The 12,088-nt window shown below is 43.4% G+C and overlaps 2 protein-coding genes across 3 annotated transcripts; one reads left to right on the forward strand and one right to left on the reverse strand.

The window, feature by feature from the left end:
- Window positions 1–771: 771 nt before the first annotated feature.
- LOC128738684 (splicing factor 3B subunit 2) lies at window positions 772–3,860 on the reverse strand. 2 transcript variants are annotated; one of them, XM_053834003.1, is made up of 5 exons: window positions 3,710–3,860; window positions 2,860–3,645; window positions 1,984–2,807; window positions 1,569–1,923; window positions 772–1,503 (listed from the first exon to the last, which is right to left on the reverse strand). In XM_053834003.1, exons 1-5 carry the CDS (start codon window positions 3,725–3,727, stop codon window positions 865–867), a joined length of 2,622 nt encoding a protein of 873 aa, XP_053689978.1. In that variant the 5' UTR covers window positions 3,728–3,860; the 3' UTR covers window positions 772–864. The 2 variants fall into 2 exon arrangements, with proteins under 2 accessions (XP_053689978.1, XP_053689977.1); XM_053834002.1 differs by having other exon boundaries at window positions 2,860–3,648.
- Window positions 3,861–4,918: 1,058 nt separating this feature from the next.
- Window positions 4,919–7,358, forward strand: LOC128738685 (uncharacterized). Its single transcript, XM_053834004.1, has 3 exons — window positions 4,919–5,017; window positions 5,106–5,937; window positions 6,209–7,358. Exons 2-3 carry the CDS (start codon window positions 5,112–5,114, stop codon window positions 7,285–7,287), a joined length of 1,905 nt encoding a protein of 634 aa, XP_053689979.1. The 5' UTR covers window positions 4,919–5,017; window positions 5,106–5,111; the 3' UTR covers window positions 7,288–7,358.
- Window positions 7,359–12,088: the final 4,730 nt, after the last annotated feature.

Here is a 12,088-nt window from a genome sequence, read left to right on the forward strand (position 1 = left end):
TTTTAGCGCTCTGCTAGAGTCGGTCCTTTCCGGCGGCTCTATTATTCTTCAGCTGACGAATTTCTCGCTGGATCTCTTCGAGATCGGGAGCCGGCACGCTGTTGTTGTTTTGAGCCGGCTTCGTTTCGAGCCCACAACAAACTTTGCTATGGATAAGGGAGTGCTCGTGAAGCGTACGCACCAGCATAGGTTAGGTGAATATGTATTATTTTCAGCTTCGTGTAAAGCGTGTGGGAAGCAAGGTGTGATTCTAGTCATAAAAACATGGCTTCCTGTCAGGACGTTGGTGTAGCCCTACAGAGACTAGATTACAGAGGCGCCGAGACACTCAACATCCGCTAAATTTTGAAAAAAAAAAAAAAAAAACGGAGAGTACCATCATAAATAAAGTAACTCTCCGCTTTCGATCAAAATTTAGCGGATTTTGAGTGTCTTGTCCTCGTTCTGGGGTTTTTTCCTCCTCAGGATCGTGGTCAACTCATTTCGCGCCCGTCGATACTTGGCCAAATTCTCTTTCGTGGATATCTTAGAACTGCTCCAGTAGGTATGTACATCGTGCATTTCCAGGTGTGACAGTCGATAGTCATCGTTTAACTTTAATCTTCGAGGAAGCGCTAGGTAGGAGCTCCAGAAAACCAGAGCTTTTGATGCTCTTTCCAGCTAGCTCTACCCATTAACATTATTAGCAGCTTAATAGCTGAAAATATCATGTTTTACTATTTCGGTGTTAATTCTTCAACTTGAACAAATTGTGTTAAGTTTTTTCCAGTAGCATAATATTCCGGTATTTATTAGGAAACTTTCCTATATTAAAGATACATATATGATAGCATTTGCAAATAATAATAACCAGCGTTTGAAGGCTTAGAATTTAAACTCTTTATACTTCTTTTGTTGCTTACTAGTAGTGTCCGTCTGTTGACGTTTACGTTTAGATTTCTGTCTTGCCACGTGCTCCGCCAACATATCGGAAAGATCTTCCTTTTGGAGATGGCTTTGTTGCTCTCTCATCTGTTGTTCGTACCGTTGCGCCATCGCTTCATTATCCATGTCCAATTCCGAAGGATCCAGTGCCAATTCAACCATACCTTCGCGATCGATTGCTCCGGCGCGACCACCGCGGACTCCTCCACCGGCGGCACCGGCAACAGTCGCTCCGGCCAGATCATACACATGCGTAGATCCCATCATCGCGTTTCCGATGAGCTCTTTACGTCTCTCCTGTATAATCTGATAAAGAACTGGAGTCTCGTTGTCCTCCATTTCACTTTCAATTTTCTTCTTGCGTAGTTCAATTGTGTCTGGAGTTTCCATTCCGGCCGGTACGCCACTTGTTAAACCTGACGGAGTTACCAAACCTTCAGCCGGCGTAATAAGTCCGCTTTCATCGGGTGGTGCAGTTAAGTCTTCGCCATCTTCTTCCTCTTCCTCGGATGATTCTTCCGATTCAGATTCCAGTTCACCCCATTGTGTTCGGTCGATTTCCTCCTCGCCTAGCCCATTCTGAAACGAACAAAATAATAAAAATTATACTGAAGGCATCAGAATAAATTTCATGCTAGGCTTACATCATGCTCACTGGCACTCATGCCGAATACATCACCGTACAGTGGTTTACCATTTTCATCGACCGGTGGCTTACCCCAACCACCGGCGTGATAACCGAAAGAACAACCTTCCGGAATCGGTGCGTTTAAACCGGGAATCCTTAAGTTAGGATAGCTGGGTGGTGGCCCGTAGCGTTGCTGAGCGATTAACCACGGCGGCGGAATCTTGTGACAAGCAGGCCCTATTGGCATTCCTAATGCGACTCGTAGTTCTTCGGATAAATCACCAGGCTTCTTTTCTTTTAACCTGGTTTCGAATTCTTTACCCTCGTAGTACAAATCCCCGTGGATCGTCATGCGAGGTTTAGTTTGCCATCTACAAAAAAAGCATAAATACTCAGATTTATTGATAACATCTTCGAAAAATATAACATACTTGAAAAAGGCATCGTGCAGCTTCTGGTAGTCGATGTCAATTTTTCCCATTTTGGGTCTGGCACGTTCCCTCATTTTGGCCTTCAGTGTTTTGGCTTCGTCCTTTTCTTGCAGTGAAGCTCGCATTTCCATAATGCCCGTTTTCTTGATGAAGGCTGGCAGCTCGAAAGGCGGTTTTTCGATACCTCGCTTTCCTTGCAGATATTTCCGCTTGAAACACCAGTGGCGGGGCACTTGCACCGTGTTGCGATGCGACTTCAACTGAATCAGCAGCTTCGGATCTCGAGCCGTTACATCGTGCATTTCAACTACATCAGGTCGAGCTACCAGTTGTTTCAACTCAGCCACGCTTAAGCGCGTTAACTTTTTCATTTTTCGCTTAGAAATTCTCTCCTTCTCGTCTTTGTCGTCCACGTCCATCGCATCATCGTCGTCGTCTTCATCTTCGTCCTTCTCGGTTGGTTTCTTGGAGGCTGCTGCCTTTTCGCCGTTTTCTGCTGCCTCTGCTTTAGCCGTTTCCTTCGGTTTTGTTTCAAGCTTGAATATTTCGAACACACGGTAGAACTGACGGTACATTGGAGCCAGGTCTGCGATCGTTAACTTTTCCGGGATGTATTCGATCTCTATCTTATCAAGTTCGTCCTCGATCAGAGTACTTTCCTTGGCCTTGTCTTTCTTTTTCTCCTTTTCTTTTTTCTTGTCTTTAGCTTTAGCCCGTTGTTTGTCTTTCTCACTATCTTTTCCTTTGTCAGTATCTTCTTTTGTGTCTTTTTCTGGTTCCTTTTCTTCGACCTGTTCTTTTTCTTCAGCTACCTTTTCAGTTTCCTGAAAGAAACAATTTTTTACATAACACATCACCGCCTTCAATTCAACTTACCTTTTCTTCCTCCTTGCTTTTATCACTTGTACCATTTTGCACAGGTGCTTTCAATGGCAATTCCTTTTCTTTTTCTCGTTGTTGCAGTACAAGAGCATGTTGTTCCCGTCGAGCCTTACGATTATCTTTCTTCCGCTGCTTTCGCCTTCGGTTACGGTCGACGCGTCCTTCAGCTTTGGATATGGTCGATGAATGGGGTACTGTTCCTTCAATGTTATCATCGTCGGAATCGCCTTCCATATCAAGATATGAACTCATCATTCCAGCTGGAGGAGGAGGAGGCATGGATGTGACTGGCACAACCGCTCCGGCAGCTGCCAACGCTTCCTCTGCACCCAACTCTTTAGCACGAAGAGTTTTAAGGGCTAAAACATCTTCCAACGCTTTCGGGAGAACCAATTCAGAAGGTTTTTTCGGAGCTTCTTGTTCTGGATTATCTAAGTTTAGTGACATCAAAGCTGGCGGATTCTTGCTAGGATCATTCGAATTTCCCTCCACCGGTAGCGGATGGGTTCCAGGTGGACCCATTTGAGACGTATTTCCTGGTGTTACCATCAATGGAGGGTTGCCTACTCCAGGCGGTGCACCCATTATCGTTCCAGGGACACCCGGTGGGGCTCCCATTAGTGACGGTGGACCCACAGGAGTTGCCATCAGTGGTGCTATTCCGGAGGGCGGTCCAATTAAAGATGGATGTTCCTGGCCAGCAGGCCAATTTGGACCCCCCAGTAGCATTCCCGGTGGCGGAGGAGGCGGCGGAAGCATTGTCACCGGATTTGTATTAGCCTGCTGTCAATTACGTGAAGCAAAATAAACAAAATTTTTGTCAGATTTAGTTGAAATTAATTACCTCGGAATTGTTCTCCATAACTGCAACTACTTTTTGGTCATTAAATTGCTAGACTTAAAATGCTTTTCACTGATTTACAACACAATATATAATAATTTTCACTATATTTTTTAATCGCGGTCCGATCGCACTCAAAGTCGCGGTGGTCGCGGTGTTGTTATCAGAGATGCCAGATCTATTGGAAAATTGCTTGAAACTGCACGAACACTGAAACAAGAATCATGGTAATTGTTACTATTAGAGTGACTATATTACAGAGTGGTGACAATGTCAAAATTGGATTGATAATTATCTGTCACTGTCATTCCAATCGAGCAGACGACCTATCCAACGCGTATGCAGGAAAGAGAAAGAAAAATCTTGGAAAAGCCGCATTGCATACATTTGGGATTACTTGTCGCCACTCTGTATATAGTCACTCTAGTTACTAGAGCTTTCTGATAGCTCAAGCACCCACACTAGCGATCACGAAATACGCGTGTATATATACATGATGTTTACCTCATTTTAGGGAACAGCTGATGCTGGAGGAACAAACCGAAAAATAGCGATTACTAGTTGTGTTTCTCCGTTTGCCACACTGCAGAGTACATATTTTGAAAATTTGCTGGTATTTAAGCCAGCGGAAGACGAAATTCATTCTGTACCTTGGTGACAAAGGAAGGCTTCTCTTTTGTTTACTGTTGTTGTTTGCCTAATTTTCAAGCATCAATACACATATAACTGGAAAGCTCTATTAGAGGGTAAAATTAAGAGGACACACCAGTAATTTTTTGCAGAAAAGATTTCTGTTTAGCTTAAGCAGTGTTCTGGTCAAAATTACTATGCGTTACGTTCGGCGTTACCCCGATACATAACAAAAATAACAGAATCGTAGTCAAAATTACTAGACATGACCATGAAAGGTGGTAAAATTATCTGAGAGCATATTACTTGTACTAGAATCATGGTAAATTTGAATAGCTTTTTCATGGTACTTACAAAAAGCATGCGTTTTCTGCAAAATTGTGCGAGATACCATGGTTTTTGTTCCAGAGTAGCGTGCCATCCCGTTGAATCGAAACGAGAATCGCAATGTCACCCCTGATTCTGCTCGATTGGAATTTTCGGTTTAAGATTACGACTCTCTAGTATCTCTAAACTTTATAAACACCTAAAGAAAATGAGAAAAATTAAGCTGGCAACAGGCAACTGTGAAGTGTGACTTCACATGTCTACAAAATGTGATTGTTCTGTCTCTGTGTTGCTCCTTTCTTTCGATTTTCTTTCAATCAGTTCAATTCAAAAGAAAATTTTGAACATCTACAGGTAAGGAATACTGCTTTTCATTGTTCGGTATATATATTGTAAGCCCTGCACTTTTGGTAAATGTAATTTGGTTTATTACTTTCTTTAGCACCAAATGAAAAAAGTGTCTGCCGAACTGCGTCCTTCTACCGGTTGTATCGTTAGCTCAAAACGCGAACAAAGACTGGAACGAAAGAAACGCAAAATTCTTGCTCTTGCAGCGGTAATGCAAGTTGCCGGAAGAGATCTTGGAGCATCGGCTTCAGAAGCATCAGATTCAAAAAAACAAAAGCTTTCGAACGCGGAATACCGGACGGTAAAAGCAGCAGTGAATCATAAGCTAGACATGAAAAACTTGTCCAAAGTGTGCCTAAGGCAACCAGGTGAAGAAGCCCTTGTTAAGACTGCGCCGGAGGATCGCGTTCCTCTGTTGCTGGATGACATTCAAGGTTTGTTAATGACCGCGCTGTTGCGTTCCGATTCTCCGATGAATCCGAGCCGGTGGGCTGTAGTAGAAAAATTCTCCAAGCTGACACATACGGTTGTGCTGCTAATAGAGGGTTTAACGTTGGATGATTTCGTTGAGCACGAGGCAGACTTCAAGGAATGTAAGAAGATATTCCGCAACATTTTGCATATCGTAGCCCCTAGTTATCGGCTGGTTGAGGAGTTAGCATGTGTACCGCTAAGTGAAAGCCATAAAGACATTCTTCTGGCCGAATATGGTACGCTAGAGGCAGCTATGTTGGCCTGTAAAAATCATCTGTTGATTAGAAAAAGCATATTTAACAATATCGGATCTGCCAACGATGAATCCGCGAATGGTACGGAGGAGGATTACAGCGACATGGATTTACCACCGGGAGACAAGTTTCCTCGCACACAACTGCTGTTGTCACCGATACAAATGATCAATGAGGATTATCCCCTACCGTTGACCGGTGAGTAGCAAGCTTTATGCTATACGTTGAATGCAGAAAATTTATACTTGCGCAGCGAAAGTGCTTATCGCGCGATAAGCTCTATTCTGTAAATGTAAACAGTTGACACAATACTTGAGCCGCAGTTGTGCTGGCGTTGCTCTTTTATTCTAGTGAAAAATTTTAAAAATTTTATGAGCCATCACAGAATCTAATGAATTGTATTGTTATTCGTTTATTAAAATTTCAAGGGGTAAACTTTCTATTGAGTTTTTTGTATTTTTTTCTACAGGAAGTCTTCAGCATCGATATGCCGGTTACGTTAGCACCAACGATCATTATGCTCCAGTAACCCCAAAATCTCCGATTTTCGCACTGGATTGTGAAATGTGTAAAACGAGTATTGGTTCCGAGCTGACCCGAGTGTCGATCATTGACGAGAATGGTGATGAATTCTACGAGACTCTTGTGCGACCTGACAACAAAATCGTCGATTACCTCACTCAGTTTTCGGGAATTACGCCAGAATTGATGAAAAACGTATCTAAAACATTGAAGGACGTGCATAAAGATTTACGGAACAAGCTTCCACCGGATGCGATATTGGTTGGCCAATCGTTAAACTTTGATCTGAATGCAATGAAAATAATGCATCCATACGTAATCGATACCAGTATTCTGTACAACGTAACCGGTACCGCTAATTCAAAGTCGAAACTTAAGATACTTTCAAAAAAATTTCTTCAGCGGGAGATTCAGTGCTCTTCCAAAGGTCATAATTCGATAGAAGATTGTACAGCCTCGTTGGAACTGGTTAAGCTAAAGCTTTCGAAAAACATCTATTTCGGCGATCAGTGGTTGCAGGATCGACGAACCTATCACAAAAAGGCCAACCGGGTGGGTATCGCCACACAAGATGAAGTGAAATCCATGGATGTTGATGCTAACGCCTCTGAGATAACGGCGACTCTGTTTGGACACGCTCGTAAGAAAAACAAGAAATCCACTATAATAACCAATGCCGAGAATTTGTACAACTTCGAAAGCTACTTCGGAGAGGCAATCAAAGAAAATGGCGAGGTAAAAAAATTACTAAATTTCGAGAAATTGCCCAGTGATGAAGCAGTTGTTGAAAAAACTGCCGAGAAGTGTCTTAACTACGATTTCAATCTTAGCTGTATTCAGCTAAAGCAGAGTGATTTGGAAAGCGTTGATGGAAAGCGGGCCAAGATCGAGCAAATTGACGGTTGGATTCGCAAACTGTATTCAGCGATGTCACTTAGCGGAATGCTAGTAGTATTGTTGGCCGGCGGTGAAGTGAATCAAACCAGTCGAATGGCAGTTGCAATGATTCAGACAAAAAAGGGGTGAGCTCAAATTGTGTAAAAATCTGTTTGTCGAAAAAATGGGTAAAATATACTAGTGAAATATATTGCCGTTGTAAATCGAATGTTCGTGAGTTTTTTAGTTGCTAATGAAGGTGGATAATTTACTACCATAATTGATTATAAGTGCCTTTATACACTGGCCGTATGTAGACAGTGTTCAGTATTATGTACCAGCTTCGGCTTTTTTATTCTCCAGTATTCTTATGGTACTGCGAGTTGGACCTTGGACGTCACCCACGCTGCTTATAAGAATGATAGGAGAATGTGATGAACATAGGGTTGGATGGAGATTGCACAATAGCATTGGTTCCGCAATTATTCTGTATTCAAACAGCTAACTGCGAAGTCTGTCGAATATAAAAGCATAAGGTCAAGAAGGGTAGTTAGTTAGTTAGTTTTCTAATGTGCTGCTTGAGCATCAAATGCTGGTATTTTAACAAATGCATCATCGGCAAAGTGACACTAGACATGACTTGTACGTAATAGCGCTCATAACATCAAGACGTTATATCACCTCCAATAACTTGGTCGTAAGTAGTACATTCTTCCAGTATACATTTCTATACCAGTATACTGGAGGTCACCAAATCAGACAAACATAGATTGACCACGTTTTAATTGACTGAACATCCCAGACATCATTATGTCAGATCCTATCGAAGCGCTAAAACTGACTCGGACCACTACCTAGCGATAGTTAACCCTCTCTGTCCCATGATAGCACAGCTGTACATGATTTCCGTTACTAAAATCAGTCGATTAAATAGAGCCTATTTCTAATTCCCGTCGTAGTAAGTAAAGCCATTCTAATTTTCATCGTCTGTTGGATGGATTTAATGAATACTCCAAAAGTTCTTGTGCTGATTTGACTAAAACACACTTACCTTCCGATCCGTGAACTTTGAAATCACTGAAAAGCGATTATCGAAGCATATTATTAAAATTACGCAACTGACTTTATTTCTTAAATTCGTCGTACCGTTTTAAAATCCGTCCATCAAAATTTTTCACAGTCCGAACTAAAAATCACAACAACGTTTACAGAGCTAACGCGCATGTATTTGTTATTCGGACGGCATGACAAATGTTATTCTGCAAAATTTCTGCAGATCAGGCAAGTTTTCCTGGCTGTAGAATAACGACAATGCCTTGCGAGAGTTATTTTCATTTATGAATGACGGAAATTAAAACGATTAGTCGACATTTTCTTCTTCCTCGCACGAAAAAACGTAGGAAAATTGACTGGTAGGACTTCTTAATGATAAAAAGCAAGTAAATAGATCTTAGCTCACTTTGATTGATCGCGTATGATAGACAACAAACTAAAATATTAGGGTATAACTAGTTTTGCATTGTGTGTCATAAAAATGCTGATATTTTTAATAATTTGGGTTGGATAGGACGGAAATAGGCAATTACGACGAAGCAGCAACATATGTAGAATGTAGTAAAAACATTCTTTTACTAGCTGTATATAGTTGTACTGAACGAAATGCTTATTAACATCTTTTTCATGTGATCAAACACTCTTGGGACAGAGAGGGTTAAGATGCACCCTGAACTAAATTTCGCATCTTCTCTCGAATCTGTTAGCCTGTAGAGGACAAACCGCCGGTAACAGGTACCGAAGAAGGCGCGTAAGACCCACAGCATCTGATCTGGAGAATAGAGTGTGAGTTTTCAGGAAACGTAAACGTTTTGTTAGATAATAAACGTCGCCCCCACAATAGAAGTGACCTTTACAAGTGATCGATGCCATCAAGCAGCTCAAGAACAACAAGACAATTGGTAAAGATGGCATCGCAGCGGAGCTTATCAAGATGGATCTGAATAGGTTGGCTACCTGTCTGTACCGGCTGGTAGTCAGGATTTGGGAAACAAAACATCTACCGGAGGAGTGGAAGGAGGGACTAATATGCCCAATATATAAGAAGGGCGACAAGTTGGAATGTGAAAACTAACGAGCGATCACCATTCTCAACGCCGCATATAAAGTGCTTTTCCAGCTCATCTTTCGCCGCTATAGCAAGCAGATTCGTGGGAAGCTTCCAAGCCGGTTTTGTAGACGGGCGATCGACAACAGACCAAATCTTTGTGCTGTGACAGATCTTTCAAAAGTGTTAAAGCCAAAGGTTCTAAAACCAAGTAGGTACTTGTTAGCAGGAGGAACCGAGCACGATCTAGTTCGCATAGGCAATAGTGTGGTAGACGATGGGGACGAGTTCGAGGTGGTAGACGAATTTGTATACCTCGGGTCGTTGATGTCGGATAGCAACTGCAGCAGAGAAATACGCAGACGTATTCTTACCGGTAGTCGTGCTTACTACGGACTCCACAAGACCCTAAGGTCTGGTAAGCTTCACCCCCGTATCAAATACCATCTACAAAACGCTAATAAGACCAGTAGTCCTCTACGGGCACGAAACGTACACAATGCTCGACGGGGACTTGAAAGCACTGGCCGTTTTTGAACGTCGTGTGTTTAGGACTATCTTTGGCGGCGTATGTGCGAACGGTGTATGGAGGAGAAGGATGAACCACGAGCTAGCGCAACTCTTTGGCGATCCCAGTATCCAGAAAGTTGCTAATGCTGGAAGGGTTCAATGGGTGGGACATGTGAGAATGCCGGACAACGACCCCGCAAAAATGGTTTTCGCCTCAAATCTTGTTGGTACCAGACGCACAGGTGTGCAGCGTGCTCGATGGTTAGACCAAGTGGAGCATGACCTGGAAAGTGTGGGACAGTCGAGAAATTGGAGACGGACAGCCATGGACCGAGTTAGTTGGCGGAACATTATAATGCAGTTCAAATCCTGAGGGACATCGCACTAGGATGAGTAAGTAAGTAAGTAGTGTAAACAAGACAATTTACGCATCCCGCAAAGGCCATGTGCGGCTACCCGATCGTGTCGAAAAGCTAGGCTGACAAAGATGGGTCAGCTTTGAGATCGCTCAACAGTCTATTCCTGGCGCTCTATTGGGTTTTATACTCTTGATGGCAGCTTCAATTTTTTTCCCAGTGATGGCGCCTCCGACAGTTGATGCGATTAACTACGTTATACGCTGCACCACCAATTGTTATATCCGTTTGTTGAACGATATTTCTCGCCGCCTTAGTGGTGCCAAGATGAATACAAAGATACCGCTAAATGGCAGAGCTGGTCAGCTACAGAACAGCTTAAGCGATAGAGTGAACATTTTGAACGACTCTTCCAAGTTTCAACTGTCAAAGATCAACAAAACCAGCAGCAATATCGTTCAACAAACGGATATAACTATTGGCGGCGGTGGCTTCTCGTGCTTCGGCTAGGAGTTTAATCCATTAGTCCGCCTGTAAGCTCGTTTAACAGCTTTCTCCAGTTCGGCGTATCGTTGACGGGCAGCTGTCTTATCCGATCTGGTTCGCGATCACTCAATGCCGGTTTTCGCCTCTCTTTGCTCATCGATCTTCCCCCAAGGTGCATCCGAAATCCACTCCTTCCGCTCGCTGTCCACTTTACCAAGAGTTTCATCACAGGTCGTGATAAAGGCGTTCTTGATGTTGGTCAATTACTCTTCAACGGTTCCACCAGGTGGCCACTCCGAGGTTTGGGATTCAAGTTGTTTGACAAAGGCCCTTTTCACCTCAGGATTCTCCAATCGGCGGAAGTCACAACGGCACCCAACTGTCTCCTCCCATCGTTGGACACGTGCGGCGTGCCAACGTATCTCAGTGATAACAAGGTGATGGTAGGGTGCAATATCTGCGCTGCGTTTGTTGCGTACATCAAGAAAGTTCATTCGTCATTTTTGGCTGATGCAGATGTGGTCGATTTGGTTTTCTGTTCGGCCGTTGCGGGAAACCCACGTGACTTTATATGCTGGTCTATAGGGAAAAGCGATCCACCAATGACCATATTGTTATTACCACACATTTTTGTAAACAGACAGTCAGTTTCCCGTCTTCACTCATCTCTCTTAGACCATGATGCGTTCAAGGTCCACGTTGTTTATTTAAGCCAATTCTCGCGTTGAAGTTGCCCAAGTGGATTTGGATGTTCGGGATTTTCGCAACCACTCTCTTTCTCCTGCATGTCGGTAGCATCTGTTGCACATAGCACGGGTTTCGAACCCGTGTTCTAAATCTGGCAACGATTACTATTTCTTTAATCGGTTTCCTTTTCACCAGGGCCGCATGTGCCCCTGGGCTCGGCAGCAATCCAACTCCTCTTTCCCCCCTAGCATTTTCACCTCGTATGCAGGAATAGAGTAAGACTTGCCCGGATGATGTCTTGTGTACGCCAGTACTCGGCCAGGGGAATTCGCTCGGCCCCAGGATTTCAAGCTTCAGGCGATCAGCTACCATTGCATGTTGAGCCAGCCTGCCCTGCTGGGCAAGGGTCAGTATATTCAATATTGTTAGCCTAAGGTCCCTATCTCGCTGACCCCCCACGGTAGCCCCTATCATCTTAAAGTGGGTGGGAGCCACTATGCCTGACGGAAACGTATTGGTGTATATACAACCGTATACGACAACCGAGGTTGCGTAATGCGTATCCAGCTGACTTCACGTGAAGCGTGGAGGTAAGAATAGGAGTCAGTGAGCAGAGGTAATAGATTTGCACATGTTTCCCCTTAGCCAGGCCGTCGGCCAGATAGCGGATTGAAACCTGTCAATTGCTAAAAACGAAACCCAAACAAAATTTTCAGATAAATTGTCACATGTGGTATCCCCCGTATATCGAGTAATAAAGCTAATCGATGGACCCCTCCAGTGTCTAACCAGTATGCAACCCTGCTGTTTG

Source organism: Sabethes cyaneus, chromosome 2, assembly GCF_943734655.1.
Source record: "Sabethes cyaneus chromosome 2, idSabCyanKW18_F2, whole genome shotgun sequence".
Classification (NCBI taxonomy): Eukaryota; Metazoa; Arthropoda; class Insecta; order Diptera; family Culicidae; genus Sabethes; species Sabethes cyaneus.

Excerpts from the sequence above, each read along its gene's own strand:
- LOC128738684 (XM_053834002.1), bottom strand. Across the intron at positions 1,924-1,983 it reads CTGCACGATGCCTTTTTCAA|ATGGCAAACTAAACCTCGCA; the intron begins GTATGTTATATT and ends CTTTTTTTGTAG. Across the intron at positions 1,504-1,568 it reads TGAGTGCCAGTGAGCATGAT|AATGGGCTAGGCGAGGAGGA; the intron begins GTAAGCCTAGCA and ends TGTTCGTTTCAG.
- LOC128738685 (XM_053834004.1), top strand. The coding sequence starts at position 5,112 with ATGAAAAAAGTGTCTGCCGAACTGCGTCCTTCTACCGGTTGTATCGTT. Across the intron at positions 5,938-6,208 it reads TTATCCCCTACCGTTGACCG|GAAGTCTTCAGCATCGATAT; the intron begins GTGAGTAGCAAG and ends TTTTTTCTACAG.